The 19,691-nt window shown below is 42.2% G+C and overlaps 2 protein-coding genes across 2 annotated transcripts in view; both read left to right on the top strand.

Moving 5' to 3' along the window:
- LOC136349771 (uncharacterized) overlaps window positions 1–9,688 on the top strand; it is a 116,166-nt gene extending 106,478 nt beyond the window's left edge. The window contains exons 4-5 of the mRNA XM_066301499.1: window positions 9,053–9,335; window positions 9,438–9,688. Coding sequence (XP_066157596.1) covers window positions 9,053–9,335; window positions 9,438–9,688 — 534 coding nt within the window. The remainder of the gene's footprint in view (window positions 1–9,052; window positions 9,336–9,437) is intronic.
- Window positions 9,689–9,805: 117 nt separating this feature from the next.
- LOC136349770 (uncharacterized) lies at window positions 9,806–12,105 on the top strand. Its single transcript, XM_066301498.1, has 3 exons — window positions 9,806–11,148; window positions 11,257–11,775; window positions 11,849–12,105. Coding segments are annotated over exons 1-2 (1,344 nt in total). The 3' UTR covers window positions 11,258–11,775; window positions 11,849–12,105.
- The last annotated feature ends 7,586 nt before the right edge of the window (window positions 12,106–19,691 follow it).

Raw genomic sequence — 19,691 nt, 5'->3', positions numbered from 1 at the left:
GTCACGATGAAGTGCTCAAAGAGGTGATTCTGTGGTCAAATTTTGAAGGTATTTGGAGCTCATTTGCCGAAGTTACGGAGGTTCAAATCTTGAAAAGTCACGAAAGTTGTGTGTTTGAGCACATAAATTACTCGTTTTCTAGAAAACTCACCAAGACAGAATGAAGCCTTATGAGTCATGATGAAGTGCTCAAAGAGGTGATTCTGTGGTCAAATTTTGAAGGTATTTGGAGCTCATTTGCCGAAGTTACGGAGGTTCAAATCTTGAAAAGTCACGAAAGATGTGTGTTTGAGGACATAAATTACACGTTTTCTAGAAAACTCACCAAGACAGAATGAAGCCTTATGAGTCATGATGAAGAGATCAAAGAGGTGATTCTGTGGTCAAATTTTGAAGGTATTTGGAGCTCATTTGCCGAAGTTACGGAGGTTCAAATCTTGAAAAGTCACGAAAGTTGTGTGTTTGAGCACATAAATTACTCGTTTTCTAGAAAACTCACCAAGACAGAATGAAGCCTTATGAGTCATGATGAAGTGCTCAAAGAGGTGATTCTGTGGTCAAATTTTGAAGGTATTTGGAGCTCATTTGCCGAAGTTACGGAGGTTCAAATCTTGAAAAGTCACGAAAGATGTGTGTTTGAGCACATAAATTACTCGTTTTCTAGAAAACTCACCAAGACAGAATGAAGCCTTATGAGTCATGATGAAGTGCTCAACGAGGTTATTCTGTTATTAAATATTGAAGGTATTTGGAGCTCATTTGCCGAAGTTACGGAGGTTCAAATCTTGAAAAGTCACGAAAGATGTGTGTTTGAGCACATAAATTATATTTTTCTAGAAAACTCAGCAAGACAGAATGAAGCCTTATTAGTCATGATGAAGAGCTCCACGAGGTGATTCTGTTGTCAAATTTTGAAGGTATTTGGAGCTCATTTGCCGAAGTTACGTAGGTTCAAATCTTGAAAAGTCACGAAAGATGTGTGTTTGAGCACATAAATTACTCGTTTTCTAGAAAACTCACCAAGACAGAATGAAGCCTTGTGAGTCATGATGAAGTGCTCAAAGAGGTGATTCTGTGGTCAAATTTTGAAGGTATTTGGAGCTCATTTGCCGAAGTTACGGAGGTTCAAATCTTGAAAAGTCACGAAAGATGTGTGTTTGAGCACATAAATTACTCGTTTTCTAGAAAACTCACCAAGACAGAATGAAGCCTTATGAGTCATGATGAAGTGCTTAAAGAGGTGATTCTGTGGTCAAATTTTGTAGGTATTTGGAGCTCATTTGCCGAAGTTACGGAGGTTCAAATCTTGAAAAGTCACGAAAGTTGTGTGTTTGAGCACATAAATTACTCGTTTTCTAGAAAACTCACGAAGACAGAATGAAGCCTTATTAGTCATGATGAAGAGATCAAAGAGGTGATTCTGTGGTCAAATTTTGAAGGTATGTGGAGCTCATTTGCCGAAGTTCCTGAGATTCAAATCTTGAAAAGTCAGGAAAGAAGTGTGTTTGAGCACATAAATTACTCGTTTTCTAGAAAACTCACCAAGACAGAATGAAGCCTTATTAGTCATGATGAAGAGATCAAAGAGGTGATTCTGTGGTCAAATTTTGAAGGTATTTGGAGCTCATTTGCCGAAGTTACGGAGGTTCAAATCTTGAAAAGTCACGAAAGTTGTGTGTTTGAGCACATAAATTACTCGTTTTCTAGAAAACTCACGAAGACAGAATGAAGCCTTATCAGTCATGATGAAGAGATCAAAGAGGTGATTCTGTGGTCAAATTTTGAAGGTATTTGGAGCTCATTTGCCGAAGTTCCTGAGATTCAAATCTTGAAAAGTCAGGAAAGAAGTGTGTTTGAGCACATAAATTACTCGTTTTCTAGAAAACTCACCAAGACAGAATGAAGCCTTATAAGTCATGATGAAGAGCTCCACGAGGTGATTCTGTTGTCAAATTTTGAAGGTATTTGGAGCTCATTTGCCGAAGTTACGGAGGTTCAAATCTTGAAAAGTCACGAAAGTTGTGTGTTTGAGCACATAAATTACTCGTTTTCTAGAAAACTCACCAAGACAGAATGAAGCCTTATGAGTCATGATGACGAGCTCCACGAGGTTATTCTGTTGTCAAATTTTGAAGGTATTTGGAGCTCATTTGCCGAAGTTACGGAGGTTCAAATCTTGAAAAGTCACGAAAGTTGTGTGTTTGAGCATATAAATTACTCGTTTTCTAGAAAACTCACCAAGACAGAATGAAGCCTTATGAGTCATGATGACGAGCTCCACGAGGTTATTCTGTTGTCAAATTTTGAAGGTATTTGGAGCTCATTTGCCGAAGTTACGTAGGTTCAAATCTTGAAAAGTCACGAAAGATGTGTGTTTGAGCACTTAATTTACTCGTTTTCTAGAAAACTCACCAAGACAGAATGAAGCCTTATGAGTCATGATGACGAGCTCCACGAGGTTATTCTGTTGTCAAATTTTGAAGGTATTTGGAGCTCATTTGTCGAAGTTACGGAGGTTCAAATCTTGAAAAGTCGCGAAAGATGTGTGTTTGAGCACATAAATTCCTATTTTTCTAGAGAACTAACCAAGACAGAATGAAGCCTTATGAAATCATGATGAAGAGCTTCACGAGGTGGTTCTGTTGTCAAATTTTGAAGGCATTTGGAGCTCATTTGCCGAAGTTACGAGGTTCAAAGCTGGAAAAGTCACGAAAGTTGTGTGTTTGAGCACATAAATTACTCGTTTTCTAGAAAACTCACCAAGATAGAATGAAGCCTTATTAGTCATGATGAAGAGATCAAAGAGGTGATTCTGTGGTCAAATTTTGAAGGTATTTGGAGCTCATTTGCCGAAGTTACGAGGTTCAAAGCTGGAAAAGTCACGAAAGTTGTGTGTTTGAGCACATAAATTAGACGTTCTCTAGAAAACTCACCAAGACAGAATGAAGCCTTATGAGTCATGATGAAGTGCTCAAAGAGGTGATTCTGTGGTCAAATTTTGTAGGTATTTGGAGCTCATTTGCCGAAGTTACGGAGGTTCAAATCTTGAAAAGTCACGAAAGTTGTGTGTTTGAGCACATAAATTACTCGTTTTCTAGAAAACTCACGAAGACAGAATGAAGCCTTATTAGTCATGATGAAGAGATCAAAGAGGTGATTCTGTGGTCAAATTTTGAAGGTATTTGGAGCTCATTTGCCGAAGTTACGAGGTTCAAAGCTGGAAAAGTCACGAAAGTTGTGTGTTTGAGCACATAAATTAGACGTTCTCTAGAAAACTCACCAAGACAGAATGAAGCCTTATGAGTCATGATGAAGTGCTCAAAGAGGTGATTCTGTGGTCAAATTTTGTAGGTATTTGGAGCTCATTTGCCGAAGTTACGGAGGTTCAAATCTTGAAAAGTCACGAAAGATGTGTGTTTGAGCACATAAATTACTCGTTTTCTAGAAAACTCACCAAGACAGAATGAAGCCTTATGAGTCATGATGAAGTGCTCAAAGAGGTGATTCTGTGGTCAAATTTTGTAGGTATTTGGAGCTCATTTGCCGAAGTTACGGAGGTTCAAATCTTGAAAAGTCACGAAAGTTGTGTGTTTGAGCACATAAATTACTCGTTTTCTAGAAAACTCACGAAGACAGAATGAAGCCTTATTAGTCATGATGAAGAGATCAAAGAGGTGATTCTGTGGTCAAATTTTGAAGGTATTTGGAGCTCATTTGCCGAAGTTCCTGAGATTCAAATCTTGAAAAGTCAGGAAAGAAGTGTGTTTGAGCACATAAATTACTCGTTTTCTAGAATACTCACGAAGACAGAATGAAGCCTTATTAGTCATGATGAAGAGCTCTACGAGGTGATTCTGTTGTCAAATTTTGAAGGTATTTGGAGCTCATTTGCCGAAGTTACGTAGGTTCAAATCTTGAAAAGTCACGAAAGATGTGTGTTTGAACACATAAATTACTCGTTTTCTAGAAAACTCACGAAGACAGAATGAAGCCTTATGAGTCATGATGAAGTGCTCAAAGAGGTGATTCTGTGGTCAAATTTTGTAGGTATTTGGAGCTCATTTGCCGAAGTTACGGAGGTTCAAATCTTGAAAAGTCACGAAAGATGTGTGTTTGAGCACATAAATTACTCGTTTTCTAGAAAACTCACCAAGACAGAATGAAGCCTTATGAGTCATGATGAAGTGCTCAACGAGGTTATTCTGTTATTAAATATTGAAGGTATTTGGAGCTCATTTGCCAAAGTTCCTGAGATTCAAATCTTGAAAAGTCAGGAAAGAAGTGTGTTTGAGCACATAAATTACTCGTTTTCTAGAAAACTCACCAAGACAGAATGAAGCCTTATTAGTCATGATGAAGAGCTCCACGAGGTGATTCTGTTGTCAAATTTTGAAGGTATTTGGAGCTCATTTGCCGAAGTTACGTAGGTTCAAATCTTGAAAAGTCACGAAAGATGTGTGTTTGAACACATAAATTACTCGTTTTCTAGAAAACTCACGAAGACAGAATGAAGCCTTATGAGTCATGATGAAGTGCTCAAAGAGGTGATTCTGTTGTCAAATTTTGAAGGTATTTGGAGCTCATTTGCCGAAGTTACGTAGGTTCAAATCTTGAAAAGTCACGAAAGATGTGTGTTTGAGCACATAAATTCCTATTTTTCTAGAGAACTCACCAAGACAGAATGAAGCCTTATGAAATCATGATGAAGAGCTTCACGAGGTGGTTCTGTTGTCAAATTTTGAAGGTATTTGGAGCTCATTTGCCGAAGTTACGTAGGTTCAAATCTTGAAAAGTCACGAAAGATGTGTGTTTGAACACATAAATTACTCGTTTTCTAGAAAACTCACGAAGACAGAATGAAGCCTTATGAGTCATGATGAAGTGCTCAAAGAGGTTATTCTGTTGTCAAATTTTGAAGGTATTTGGAGCTCATTTGTCGAAGTTACGGAGGTTCAAATCTTGAAAAGTCGCGAAAGATGTGTGTTTGAGCACATAAATTCCTATTTTTCTAGAGAACTCACCAAGACAGAATGAAGCCTTATGAAATCATGATGAAGAGCTTCACGAGGTGGTTCTGTTGTCAAATTTTGAAGGCATTTGGAGCTCATTTGCCGAATTTACGAGGTTCAAAGCTGGAAAAGTCACGAAAGTTGTGTGTTTGAGCACATAAATTACTCGTTTTCTAGAAAACTCACCAAGACAGAATGAAGCCTTATGAGTCATGATGAAGTGCTCAAAGAGGTGATTCTGTGGTCAAATTTTGAAGGTATTTGGAGCTCATTTGCCGAAGTTACGTAGGTTCAAATCTTGAAAAGTCACGAAAGATGTGTGTTTGAGCACATAAATTACTCGTTTTCTAGAAAACTCACCAAGACAGAATGAAGCCTTATGAGTCATGATGAAGTGCTCAACGAGGTTATTCTGTTATTAAATATTGAAGGTATTTGGAGCTCATTTGCCGAAGTTACGGAGATTCAAATCTTGAAAAGTCACGAAAGATGTGTGTTTGAGCACATAAATTATTCGTTTTCTAGAAAACTCAGCAAGACAGAATGAAGCCTTATTAGTCATGATGAAGAGCTCCACGAGGTGATTCTGTTGTCAAATTTTGAAGGTATTTGGAGCTCATTTGCCGAAGTTACGTAGGTTCAAATCATGAAAAGTCACGAAAGATGTGTGTTTGAGCACATAAATTACTCGTTTTCTAGAAAACTCACGAAGACAGAATGAAGCCTTATGAGTCATGATGAAGTGCTCAAAGAGGTGATTCTGTGGTCAAATTTTGTAGGTATTTGGAGCTCATTTGCCGAAGTTACGGAGGTTCAAATCTTGAAAAGTCACGAAAGATGTGTGTTTGAGCACATAAATTACTCGTTTTCTAGAAAACTCACCACGACAGAATGAAGCCTTATGAGTCATGATGAAGTGCTCAACGAGGTTATTCTGTTAATAAATATTGAAGGTATTTGGAGCTCATTTGCCGAAGTTACGGAGGTTCAAATCTTGAAAAGTCACGAAAGATGTGTGTTTGAGCACATAAATTACTCGTTTTCTAGAAAACTCACCAAGACAGAATGAAGCCTTGTGAGTCATGATGAAGTGCTCAAAGAGGTGATTCTGTGGTCAAATTTTGAAGGTATTTGGAGCTCATTTGCCGAAGTTACGGAGGTTCAAATCTTGAAAAGTCACGAAAGTTGTGTGTTTGAGCACATAAATTACTCGTTTTCTAGAAAACTCACCAAGACAGAATGAAGCCTTATGAGTCATGATGAAGTGCTCAAAGAGGTGATTCTGTGGTCAAATTTTGTAGGTATTTGGAGCTCATTTGCCGAAGTTACGGAGGTTCAAATCTTGAAAAGTCACGAAAGTTGTGTGTTTGAGCACATAAATTACTCGTTTTCTAGAAAACTCACGAAGACAGAATGAAGCCTTATTAGTCATGATGAAGAGATCAAAGAGGTGATTCTGTGGTCAAATTTTGAAGGTATTTGGAGCTCATTTGCCGAAGTTCCTGAGATTCAAATCTTGAAAAGTCAGGAAAGAAGTGTGTTTGAGCACATAAATTACTCGTTTTCTAGAAAACTCACCAAGACAGAATGAAGCCTTATTAGTCATGATGAAGAGATCAAAGAGGTGATTCTGTGGTCAAATTTTGAAGGTATTTGGAGCTCATTTGCCGAAGTTACGGAGGTTCAAATCTTGAAAAGTCACGAAAGTTGTGTGTTTGAGCACATAAATTACTCGTTTTCTAGAAAACTCACGAAGACAGAATGAAGCCTTATCAGTCATGATGAAGAGATCAAAGAGGTGATTCTGTGGTCAAATTTTGAAGGTATTTGGAGCTCATTTGCCGAAGTTCCTGAGATTCAAATCCTGAAAAGTCAGGAAAGAAGTGTGTTTGAGCACATAAATTACTCGTTTTCTAGAAAACTCACCAAGACAGAATGAAGCCTTATTAGTCATGATGAAGAGATCAAAGAGGTGATTCTGTGGTCAAATTTTGAAGGTATTTGGAGCTCATTTGCCAAAGTTCCTGAGATTCAAATCTTGAAAAGTCAGGAAAGAAGTGTGTTTGAGCACATAAATTACTCGTTTTCTAGAAAACTCACCAAGACAGAATGAAGCCTTATAAGTCATGATGAAGAGCTCCACGAGGTCATTCTGTTGTCAAATTTTGAAGGTATTTGGAGCTCATTTGCCGAAGTTACGTAGGTTCAAATCTTGAAAAGTCACGAAAGATGTGTGTTTGAACACATAAATTACTCGTTTTCTAGAAAACTCACGAAGACAGAATGAAGCCTTATGAGTCATGATGAAGTGCTCAAAGAGGTGATTCTGTTGTCAAATTTTGAAGGTATTTGGAGCTCATTTGCCGAAGTTACGTAGGTTCAAATCTTGAAAAGTCACGAAAGATGTGTGTTTGAGCACATAAATTACTCGTTTTCTAGAAAACTCACGAAGACAGAATGAAGCCTTATGAGTCATGACGAAGTGCTCAAAGAGGTGATTCTGTGGTCAAATTTTGTAAGTATTTGGAGCTCATTTGCCGAAGTTACGGAGGTTCAAATCTTGAAAAGTCACGAAAGATGTGTGTTTGAGCACATAAATTACTCGTTTTCTAGAAAACTCACCAAGACAGAATGAAGCCTTATGAGTCATGATGACGAGCTCCACGAGGTTATTCTGTGGTCAAATTTTGAAGGTATTTGGAGCTCATTTGCCGAAGTTACGGAGGTTCAAATCTTGAAAAGTCACGAAAGTTGTGTGTTTGAGCACATAAATTACTCGTTTTCTAGAAAACTCACCAAGACAGAATGAAGCCTTATGAGTCATGATGAAGTGCTCAAAGAGGTGATTCTGTGGTCAAATTTTGAAGGTATTTGGAGCTCATTTGCCGAAGTTACGAGGTTCAAAGCTGGAAAAGTCACGAAAGTTGTGTGTTTGAGCACATAAATTAGACGTTCTCTAGAAAACTCACCAAGACAGAATGAAGCCTTATGAGTCATGATGAAGTGCTCAAAGAGGTGATTCTGTGGTCAAATTTTGTAGGTATTTGGAGCTCATTTGCCGAAGTTACGGAGGTTCAAATCTTGAAAAGTCACGAAAGTTGTGTGTTTGAGCACATAAATTACTCGTTTTCTAGAAAACTCACGAAGACAGAATGAAGCCTTATTAGTCATGATGAAGAGATCAAAGATGTGATTCTGTGGTCAAATTTTGAAGGTATTTGGAGCTCATTTGCCGAAGTTCCTGAGATTCAAATCTTGAAAAGTCAGGAAAGAAGTGTGTTTGAGCACATAAATTACTCGTTTTCTAGAAAACTCACCAAGACAGAATGAAGCCTTATGAGTCATGATGACGAGCTCCACGAGGTTATTTTGTTGTCAAATTTTGAAGGTATTTGGAGCTCATTTGCCGAAGTTACGGAGGTTCAAATCTTGAAAAGTCACGAAAGTTGTGTGTTTGAGCACATAAATTACTCGTTTTCTAGAAAACTCACCAAGACAGAATGAAGCCTTATGAGTCATGATGACGAGCTCCACGAGGTTATTCTGTTGTCAAATTTTGAAGGTATTTGGAGCTCATTTGCCGAAGTTACGGAGGTTCAAATCTTGAAAAGTCACGAAAGTTGTGTGTTTGAGCACATGAATTACTCGTTTTCTAGAAAACTCACCAAGACAGAATGAAGCCTTATGAGTCATGATGACGAGCTCCACGAGGTTATTCTGTTGTCAAATTTTGAAGGTGATTAGTAGAAGGCGGACCACGGTCGAAGGCGGACGTGTGGAAGTGTGCTCCGATATAAATCGGTTTTAGTTTTCGCATCGTCGACGTAAAGCAGTGTTTTTCAACGCTAAGCCGAAGAAACAGCGGTTTTGGCAGTGCGAAAACTAATTTTTGCCCTGCACGCTGACGACGTGATTGATAAGATACTTCGGTGACTTTTTGCATGGACATTATTAGATCGGTGTCTTTTCGCGTGCCGTGTCTTCAACGTTACGTTAATTTACACCGTTAGCGTTATTTAAATTTTTCTTTTTTTTTTTTTCAGCGGTTAGAGGTGAGGTTGTGCGGAGTAAGGCCTTACTGGGGTGTGGTTAACATCGCTGAGGCACTCGGAGCCTCTGAAACCCCCGGCAACTCCATGGAGATCCAGGACTCTAAACTTGGGGTTCCTTCGGGAAAAAAAGGTGCTGTAGCCAAAACAATTTTGAAGGAAAGGAGGGATGTAACTGGGAGAGTGACTATGCCGCTCGTAAGGAAGGGAAGTGTTCCGGAGAGCTTGATGAGGAAAGAGGAGGTAGAAGGAGCTGAGATAGGATTCGCAAAGAGAGGTAAGGTGCAGAGGACTCCGCCCAAGGACAAAGGAGGGGAAACAGAAGAAAATGTGGTAAGTGGGCAAAACGTGGAAGTGCATTGTCCGGTATTCTCCGTAGAAGAGGTGCCAAACAGTGCACCAAAAGGGAAGAGGAAGAGGATGGATGAATCCATTGTGGGAGGAGAGGAAGAAGGTCCCAGGGCTCTCTTGGAAGTAGCCAGGGAACAGGTAGGCGATGTCGATAGAATCCTGAAGGAGTCTTACCACCCCAAACAGGAACTAGTGGACGCTGTCTCTGTGCTGAAAAGCACGATTAGGAGCATGGTGCTGGAGAAAGAGGGGAAGGGGCAGGAGAACAGGAAACTCTAGGAGGAGAATAAAAGACTAAGGGACGAGGTCGCTCGACTAAGGGCGGGCAAGCGGGAGGGAGTGTCTGTTGAATGCCAGACGGAAACTGAGGAGAAGAGAAAAAATGGTGAGGTTAAAATGAGGCTAACAACTTTAGCTAGGGAGGGAAAGATCTTGGAGGCCATCAAGGAGAGATGGGACGATGGGATCTTTGAAGCTACTGAGATAGCTCGTGGAGACCCTATCAGTGAGGGTTTTAGGATGGACCTCGCGGTCCTGGTAGGTAAGGGAGATAGCGCGCTGAAGGAGCGATTTCTGCAGCTTCTCCCAGAGCTGAGGGAGCTCGAGGCTGAAGAAGGGAGGATGGCCAGCCTCGTGCAGACGTGCAACCTTAGGAAAGGAGGTAAGGTAGTTACGAAAACCAAGCACGTCTACTTTCAGGAGTTGGAGAGTACAGGGCCGGTAGGGGTTTTTGAAGCCCTCAAGGTCCTCGCGGGAACAATGCTGGAAGAGGGGAGAGACAACGTGTCCATCCCATTGGTTCCGGATGCCAACCCGTGGCAACTTCGGAAGGTCTGCGAACTAGCATGCTGGACCCTGAAAGAGAACATCAGGGTAAAGCTGTACTTACCTGGAGGGACATCCTCCGGGAGGGAGGCAGTACAGGGACCTGGTCCTAAAAGATCAGAAGAAGAGGTAGTCTTCGTGGCTAAACAGGAGGGGGTAAGTTACAGCGACACCCTCCGTAAAGTCCGACAACTGGTTGCCAACAGCCAAACCAAGGTTGACATCGGGACAGTCAGGGAGACGAAAAAAGGTGAGGTGCTAATCACGCTCCCTAAAGGAGGCGAACAGGGAGAGGAGCTGAAAAACATCCTGGGAAAAGGAATGGGGGAAGGTAACGTAAGGTCGGGGGCGAATAGTAAAATTGTAGTGTTCCAGCTTACGGGACTGGATGGAGTCACTACAGGGGAAGAAGCCACTAGTGCGGTGGCCACCGCGACCGGTCTGGACTCCAAGAAGCTCCGGCTCAAGGGGCTTAAGGCAAGCTATGGAAGCTGCCAAACCGCCACGTTCCTCGTTAGAGAGGGGGACGCCGAGAATCTTCGAGTAGTCACCGATTTGAGAGTCGGCATTAATATGTGCCGGCTTAAGGAGAGGAAGGACTCGGGAAGATGCTACCGGTGCTGGGAACTGGGACATCGGGCACAGGCATGTAAAGGCGTAGATAGGACCCGACTGTGCGCCCGTTGTGGGAAGGAGGGGCACAGGGCGAAGGATTGTAAAGATCCTCGCTACTGCCCCCTCTGTAAAGCGGAGGGCCACAGCGCGGGCGGACCCAACTGCAAGGGGCCAGTAAAGGCATTTGCAGGCGGTAGGGGTACTGACCCGGAAAAAACAACTGAGCCGCAACCAGGGATGTCCAAAAATAAGGACGAGATTGGGAAGGCTACCGAGGAGAGGAGCACGGAACAAATCTAGTAAGTAGATTAAATAGTATAATCGGTATGCGTGTTTTAGGAGCGGGAGTGAATGTGGAGAGTGTAAATGGCACGATGGCGGTATTTAAGGAACTCAGATGTCTACAGATCAATCTGGACAGAAGGCGGGTTGCTACCGACTTGCTGTACCAGACGATCAGAGAACAGGACATTGATGTCGTTCTGGGGCAGGAGCCTAACCAAGCCCTGAAGAATGTCATCAGGGATAATGACGATGGAGCGTTCATTTGGCTTAAAAGCGGGATGAGAGCGAAGTCGATCCACAGGGACCGGGGGTTCGTGGCGGTGGAACTGGGCCGATTTACGCTGGTCTCGGTATACTTCTCGCCGAATAAGACCACAGGTGAGTTCGAGGCCATGATTAATCGGTTAGATAATTTTGTAGGAGGCATGGACGGCAGGAGAGTCCTCATAGCTGGGGACTTCAATGCGAAATGCCAGATATTTGGTTCTGGCGTCAGGAATGCCTACGGGAGAGTCCTGGAGGAGTTCGTTGAAGCGAGAGAGCTCACCCCGCACAACAACGGGGGAGAGTGGACGTTCGGCAACAAGAATGGAAGATCTGTCATAGACGTAACTATGAGTGGCGCTATCGTAGCGCGCATGGTGAGTCAATGGCAGGTCGAGCGGGACGTGCTGAGTGGAAGTGGACACAGGTACATAACCTACAGAATTGTAGGGAATGGAACCGAAACTCTAGGAGTGAAAGATGAGAGAAATAAGAAAGGATGGATCGTGACCGAGAAAGGAATTGGTAAGTTGATTAAATACGTTAACGAGCGTGTTTTAGGGTGGGGCGGAACCGAACCTGACCAAATAGTCGAGGAAATTGGGGAAGCCTGCGACCAGTGCCTACTCAAGAAGAGTGCAAAAACAGGGGGCAAAAAGGCGGTCTACTGGTGGAACGAAACAGTAGGTACGCACAGGAAGGAATGTTTGCAGGCCAGACGAAGGATGACGAGGATAAAGGGAGCCAGAGAAACGAACGAGGAGAGAAGTGCAGCAGAAGACGAATATGGAAGAGCCAAGAAGATCCTCAAGGATTCCATTCGGAATGCCAAGAGGAACGCATGGAAAAAGCTGTGCGATGACTTGGAGACGAACGTCTGGGGTCTCGGCTACAGGATTGTGGCAGAGAAGCTCGGGCGCCTGAAACCGAGCCACTTGGCGGAGACCGACATGCTAAAGCGCGTGGACGAACTCTTCCCGAGAAAAGACAAAGTAAGATGGGACAGAATTGTTGTAGGTGCCGAGGACGTGGAACGGGTCTCGGCAGAGGAGATTCGACAGGCGGCCAGGGAACTAGGGAGCCGAAAGGCCCCAGGGTTGGACGGAATTCCCAATGAGGTCATTAAGACCTACCTTGAGATTAAGCCCCAAGGGATGGCAGACTGTGTCACGAACATCTTGGTGACAGGGCAATTCCCGAAAATATGGAAGAGGGCCCGGTTAGTTCTGGCGGAGAAGCCGAAGAAAGACCCGACAGCGGAGGCGTCGTATCGTCCCATCTGTCTCATCGACGGGCTCGGGAAGGTCGCGGAGAAAGTGATCAAGACCAGGCTGATGGCGGAGGCCATTGAGCGTGGAATGATTGATCAAAACCAGTTCGGTTTCGTGAAGGGTAGGAGCACTATCGACGCAATGCGGGCGGTAATGAAGGTCGTGGAGAAAATTAAGGAGACGAGAACCACTCATGCAGGATTGTGTGTGATGGTAACGATTGACGTTAAGAATGCGTTCAATTCTGCGCCATGGGATCTCATAGTTGAAACACTTAAGAGGTCCCAGGTTAGCAGCTATGTTGTAGGTGTGGTGCAATCGTACCTGGACGAAAGGACAGTGCAGCTGCCTAACGGGGATGTAAGGGAAATGTCGTGTGGGGTCCCGCAGGGGTCGGTGTTAGGCCCCGTATTGTGGAACCTCTATTACGACGAGCTGCTGAAGCTGGATTATCCGAGGGGCGTCACACCAGTGGCGTACGCGGATGATCTGGCGCTGGTGGTTACTGCCGGGTGCAGAAACACACTGGAGTTGAGGACCAAGGAAGCCATGGAGATGGTCATTGACACATTCAGAGCTAAAGGGCTCTGTATGGCGTCCGAGAAGACCGAAATGGTGCTACTCGCTGGGAGACGTAAGCTCACTAATATGAGTTTAGTTGTAGATCGTTTCAGGTACGAGACGACTACAAGCATTAAATATCTGGGGGTATGGTTCGGCAAAGACGCGAGGTTCGCCGAACACGCTCGAAGGACTGCCGACAAAGTGGGAGGAATAATCCAAAAGCTGGAGGGCATCCTACCCAGAGTCAACGGCATGGGATTTGAGAGGAGAAGGGTGATGGTCATGGCGGCGTCGTCGGCGCTTCTGTATGCTGTGCCGGTGTGGCACGGAGTGTTGAGGACCAAGATGTGTAGGGCCGTCCTGGAGCGGGCAAACAGAAGGCTCGCGATCAGGGTGGCCTGCGCATACAGAACGGTCCCGTGCGCAGCGGTCTTGGCGCTGGCCAAGATTCCTCCCATCAGACTGCGAGTGGAAGAGAGGAGAATGGTGTGGGAGAGAGGTAAAGGTTTTAGGAGGGAGGCCGCAGAGAGAGTGATGAGTGAGTGGGAGAGTGAGTGGGGTGTGTATGATGGATGGGTGAAGGTCTTCGTTCCGAGCATTAGACGATGGGTCGAATGCGAATGGACGAGGACCGGGTACGAACTAACGCAGGTGTTTACCGGACACGGAGTGTTCGGGAAATACTTGCACAAAATAAAGGTTGAAGAGAGTGACGGCTGCTGGTTCTGCGAGGAGCCAGGAGTTGCGGACTCCCCAGAGCACACAATCTGGGGATGTCCGGAGTGGGAGACCGATCGGACTGAGGCCAGGGGGGCGGGGCTCAACCTGGACCGTGGAACGATCGGCGCTGAACTCGTAGAGAGTGAATGTAAGTGGAGAGCGTTTGAGTGCATGGTCAAGAAGATTATGCGGAAGAAGATTGTGCGGGAACGGCACAGAAGAAGAAGGACGGACGCATAGCGAGAAGCTCTTACGACTTGGCGCCCCGAAGGAATGCCTACCAGGCGATACCGGGGCCATAAGAAGAGAGGGGGTGGTTTTAGTGGGTAGGCGGGCTCAGGCTCGAATCCCACACTACCCGACCCCGAGCGGTCGGGTGTCTTTTTGAAGATTTCCACCTCCTCGGGCACAAAAAAAAAAAAAAAAAAAAAAATTTTGAAGGTATTTGGAGCTCATTTGCCGAAGTTACGTAGGTTCAAATCTTGAAAAGTCACGAAAGATGTGTGTTTGAACACATAAATTACTCGTTTTCTAGAAAACTCACGAAGACAGAATGAAGCCTTATGAGTCATGATGAAGTGCTCAAAGAGGTGATTCTGTGGTCAAATTTTGTAAGTATTTGGAGCTCATTTGCCGAAGTTACGGAGGTTCAAATCTTGAAAAGTCACGAAAGATGTGTGTTTGAGCACATAAATTACTCGTTTTCTAGAAAACTCACCAAGACAGAATGAAGCCTTATGAGTCATGATGACGAGCTCCACGAGGTTATTCTGTTGTCAAATTTTGAAGGTATTTGGAGCTCATTTGCCGAAGTTACGGAGGTTCAAATCTTGAAAAGTCACGAAAGTTGTGTGTTTGAGCACATAAATTACTCGTTTTCTAGAAAACTCACCAAGACAGAATGAAGCCTTATGAGTCATGATGAAGTGCTCAAAGAGGTGATTTTGTGGTCAAATTTTGTGGGTATTTGGAGCTCATTTGTCGAAGTTACGGAGGTTCAAATCTTGAAAAGTCGCGAAAGATGTGTGTTTGAGCACATAAATTCCTATTTTTCTAGAGAACTCACCAAGACAGAATGAAGCCTTATGAAATCATGATGAAGAGCTTCACGAGGTGGTTCTGTTGTCAAATTTTGAAGGCATTTGGAGCTCATTTGCCGAAGTTACGAGGTTCAAAGCTGGAAAAGTCACGAAAGTTGTGTGTTTGAGCACATAAATTACTCGTTTTCTAGAAAACTCACCAAGATAGAATGAAGCCTTATTAGTCATGATGAAGAGATCGAAGAGGTGATTCTGTGGTCAAATTTTGAAGGTATTTGGAGCTCATTTGCCGAAGTTCCTGAGATTCAAATCTTGAAAAGTCAGGAAAGATGTGTGTTTGAGCACATAAACTACTCGTTTTCTAGAAAACTCACCAAGACAGAATGAAGCCTTATGAGTCATGATGAAGAGCTCCACGAGGTTATACTGTTGTCAAATTTTGAAGGTATTTGGAGCTCATTTGCCGAAGTTACGGAGGTTCAAATCTGGAAAAGTCACGAAAGATGTGTGTTTGAGCACTTAATTTACTCGTTTTCTAGAAAATTCACCAAGATAGAATGAAGCCTTATGAGTCATGATGAAGAACTCCACGAGGTTATTCTGTTGTCAAATTTTGAAGGTATTTGGAGCTCATTTGCCGAAGTTACGGAGGTTCAAATCTGGAAAAGTCACGAAAGATGTGTGTTTGAGCACTTAATTTACTCGTTTTCTAGAAAATTCACCAAGATACAATGAAGCCTTATGAGTCATGATGAAGTGCTCAAAGAGGTGATTCTGTGGTCAAATTTTGAAGGTATTTGGAGCTCATTTGCCGAAGTTACGTAGGTTCAAATCTTGAAAAGTCACGAAAGATGTGTGTTTGAACACATAAATTACTCGTTTTCTAGAAAACTCACGAAGACAGAATGAAGCCTTATGAGTCATGATGAAGTGCTCAAAGATGTGATTCTGTTGTCAAATTTTGAAGGTATTTGGAGCTCATTTGCCGAAGTTACGTAGGTTCAAATCTTGAAAAGTCACGAAAGATGTGTGTTTGAGCACATAAATTACTCGTTTTCTAGAAAACTCACGAAGACAGAATGAAGCCTTATGAGTCATGATGAAGTGCTCAAAGAGGTGATTCTGTGGTCAAATTTTGTAAGTATTTGGAGCTCATTTGCCGAAGTTACGGAGGTTCAAATCTTGAAAAGTCACGAAAGATGTGTGTTTGAGCACATAAATTACTCGTTTTCTAGAAAACTCACCAAGACAGAATGAAGCCTTATGAGTCATGATGACGAGCTCCACGAGGTTATTCTGTTGTCAAATTTTGAAGGTATTTGGAGCTCATTTGCCGAAGTTACGGAGGTTCAAATCTTGAAAAATCACGAAAGTTGTGTGTTTGAGCACATAAATTACTCGTTTTCTAGAAAACTCACCAAGACAGAATGAAGCCTTATGAGTCATGATGAAGTGCTCAAAGAGGTGATTTTGTGGTCAAATTTTGTGGGTATTTGGAGCTCATTTGTCGAAGTTACGGAGGTTCAAATCTTGAAAAGTCGCGAAAGATGTGTGTTTGAGCACATAAATTCCTATTTTTCTAGAGAACTCACCAAGACAGAATGAAGCCTTATGAAATCATGATGAAGAGCTTCACGAGGTGGTTCTGTTGTCAAATTTTGAAGGCATTTGGAGCTCATTTGCCGAAGTTACGAGGTTCAAAGCTGGAAAAGTCACGAAAGTTGTGTGTTTGAGCACATAAATTACTCGTTTTCTAGAAAACTCACCAAGACAGAATGAAGCCTTATGAGTCATGATGAAGTGCTCAAAGAGGTGATTCTGTGGTCAAATTTTGAAGGTATTTGGAGCTCATTTGCCGAAGTTACGTAGGTTCAAATCTTGAAAAGTCACGAAAGATGTGTGTTTGAGCACATAAATTACTCGTTTTCTAGAAAACTCACCAAGACAGAATGAAGCCTTATGAGTCATGATGAAGTGCTCAACGAGGTTATTCTGTTATTAAATATTGAAGGTATTTGGAGCTCATTTGCCGAAGTTACGGAGGTTCAAATCTTGAAAAGTCACGAAAGATGTGTGTTTGAGCACATAAATTATTCGTTTTCTAGAAAACTCAGCAAGACAGAATGAAACCTTATTAGTCATGATGAAGAGCTCCACGAGGTGATTCTGTTGTCAAATTTTGAAGGTATTTGGAGCTCATTTGCCGAAGTTACGTAGGTTCAAATCATGAAAAGTCACGAAAGATGTGTGTTTGAGCACATAAATTACTCGTTTTCTAGAAAACTCACGAAGACAGAATGAAGCCTTATGAGTCATGATGAAGTGCTCAAAGAGGTGATTCTGTGGTCAAATTTTGTAGGTATTTGGAGCTCATTTGCCGAAGTTACGGAGGTTCAAATCTTGAAAAGTCACGAAAGATGTGTGTTTGAGCACATAAATTACTCGTTTTCTAGAAAACTCACCACGACAGAATGAAGCCTTATGAGTCATGATGAAGTGCTCAACGAGGTTATTCTGTTAATAAATATTGAAGGTATTTGGAGCTCATTTGCCGAAGTTACGGAGGTTCAAATCTTGAAAAGTCACGAAAGATGTGTGTTTGAGCACATAAATTACTCGTTTTCTAGAAAACTCACCAAGACAGAATGAAGCCTTATGAGTCATGATGAAGAGATCAAAGAGGTGATTCTGTGTTCAAATTTTGAAGGTATTTGGAGCTCATTTGCCGAAGTTACGGAGGTTCAAATCTTGAAAAGTCACGAAAGATGTGTGTTTGAGCACATAAATTACTCGTTTTCTAGAAAACTCACCAAGACAGAATGAAGCCTTGTGAGTCATGATGAAGTGCTCAAAGAGGTGATTCTGTGGTCAAATTTTGAAGGTATTTGGAGCTCATTTGCCGAAGTTACGGAGGTTCAAATCTTGAAAAGTCACGAAAGTTGTGTGTTTGAGCACATAAATTACTCGTTTTCTAGAAAACTCACCAAGACAGAATGAAGCCTTATGAGTCATGATGAAGTGCTCAAAGAGGTGATTCTGTGGTCAAATTTTGAAGGTATTTGGAGCTCATTTGCCGAAGTTACGAGGTTCAAAGCTGGAAAAGTCACGAAAGTTGTGTGTTTGAGCCCATAAATTAGACGTTCTCTAGAAAACTCACCAAGACAGAATGAAGCCTTATGAGTCATGATGAAGTGCTCAAAGAGGTGATTCTGTGGTCAAATTTTGTAGGTATTTGGAGCTCATTTGCCGAAGTTACGGAGGTTCAAATCTTGAAAAGTCACGAAAGTTGTGTGTTTGAGCACATAAATTACTCGTTTTCTAGAAAACTCACGAAGACAGAATGAAGCCTTATTAGTCATGATGAAGAGATCAAAGAGGTGATTCAGTGGTCAAATTTTGAAGGTATTTGGAGCTCATTTGCCGAAGTTCCTGAGATTCAAATCTTGAAAAGTCAGGAAAGAAGTGTGTTTGAGCACATAAATTACTCGTTTTCTAGAAAACTCACCAAGACAGAATGAAGCCTTATTAGTCATGATGAAGAGATCAAAGAGGTGATTCTGTGGTCAAATTTTGAAGGTATTTGGAGCTCATTTGCCGAAGTTACGGAGGTTCAAATATTGAAAAGTCACGAAAGTTGTGTGTTTGAGCACATAAATTACTCGTTTTCTAGAAAACTCACGAAGACAGAATGAAGCCTTATCAGTCATGATGAAGAGATCAAAGAGGTGATTCTGTGTTCAAATTTTGAAGGTATTTGGAGCTCATTTGCCGAAGTTACGTAGGTTCAAATCTTGAAAAGTCACGAAAGATGTGTGTTTGAACACATAAATTACTCGTTTTCTAGAAAACTCACGAAGACAGAATGAAGCCTTATGAGTCATGATGAAGTGCTCAAAGAGGTGATTCTGTGGTCAAATTTTGTAAGTATTTGGAGCTCATTTGCCGAAGTTACGGAGGTTCAAATCTTGAAAAGTCACGAAAGATGTGTGTTTGAGCACATAAATTACTCGTTTTCTAGAAAACTCACCAAGACAGAATGAAGCCTTATGAGTCATGATGACGAGCTCCACGAGGTTATTCTGTGGTCAAATTTTGAAGGTATTTGGAGCTCATTTGCCGAAGTTACGGAGGTTCAAATCTTGAAAAGTCACGAAAGTTGTGTGTTTGAGCACATAAATTACTCGTTTTCTAGAAAACTCACCAAGACAGAATGAAGCCTTATGAGTCATGATGAAGTGCTCAAAGAGGTGATTCTGTGGTCAAATTTTGAAGGTATTTGGAGCTCATTTGCCGAAGTTACGAGGTTCAAAGCTGGAAAAGTCACGAAAGTGGTGTGTTTGAGCACATAAATTAGACGTTCTCTAGAAAACTCACCAAGACAGAATGAAGCCTTATGAGTCATGATGAAGTGCTCAAAGAGGTGATTCTGTGGTCAAATTTTGTAGGTATTTGGAGCTCATTTGCCGAAGTTACGGAGGTTCAAATCTTGAAAAGTCACGAAAGTTGTGTGTTTGAGCACATAAATTACTCGTTTTCTAGAAAACTCACGAAGACAGAATGAAGCCTTATTAGTCATGATGAAGAGATCAAAGATGTGATTCTGTGGTCAAATTTTGAAGGTATTTGGAGCTCATTTGCCGAAGTTCCTGAGATTCAAATCTTGAAAAGTCAGGAAAGAAGTGTGTTTGAGCACATAAA

Source organism: Euwallacea fornicatus, unplaced genomic scaffold (assembly GCF_040115645.1).
Source record: "Euwallacea fornicatus isolate EFF26 unplaced genomic scaffold, ASM4011564v1 scaffold_64, whole genome shotgun sequence".
Lineage (NCBI taxonomy): Eukaryota > Metazoa > Arthropoda > Insecta > Coleoptera > Curculionidae > Euwallacea > Euwallacea fornicatus.
This window is presented reverse-complemented; position numbering and strand designations above follow the sequence as displayed.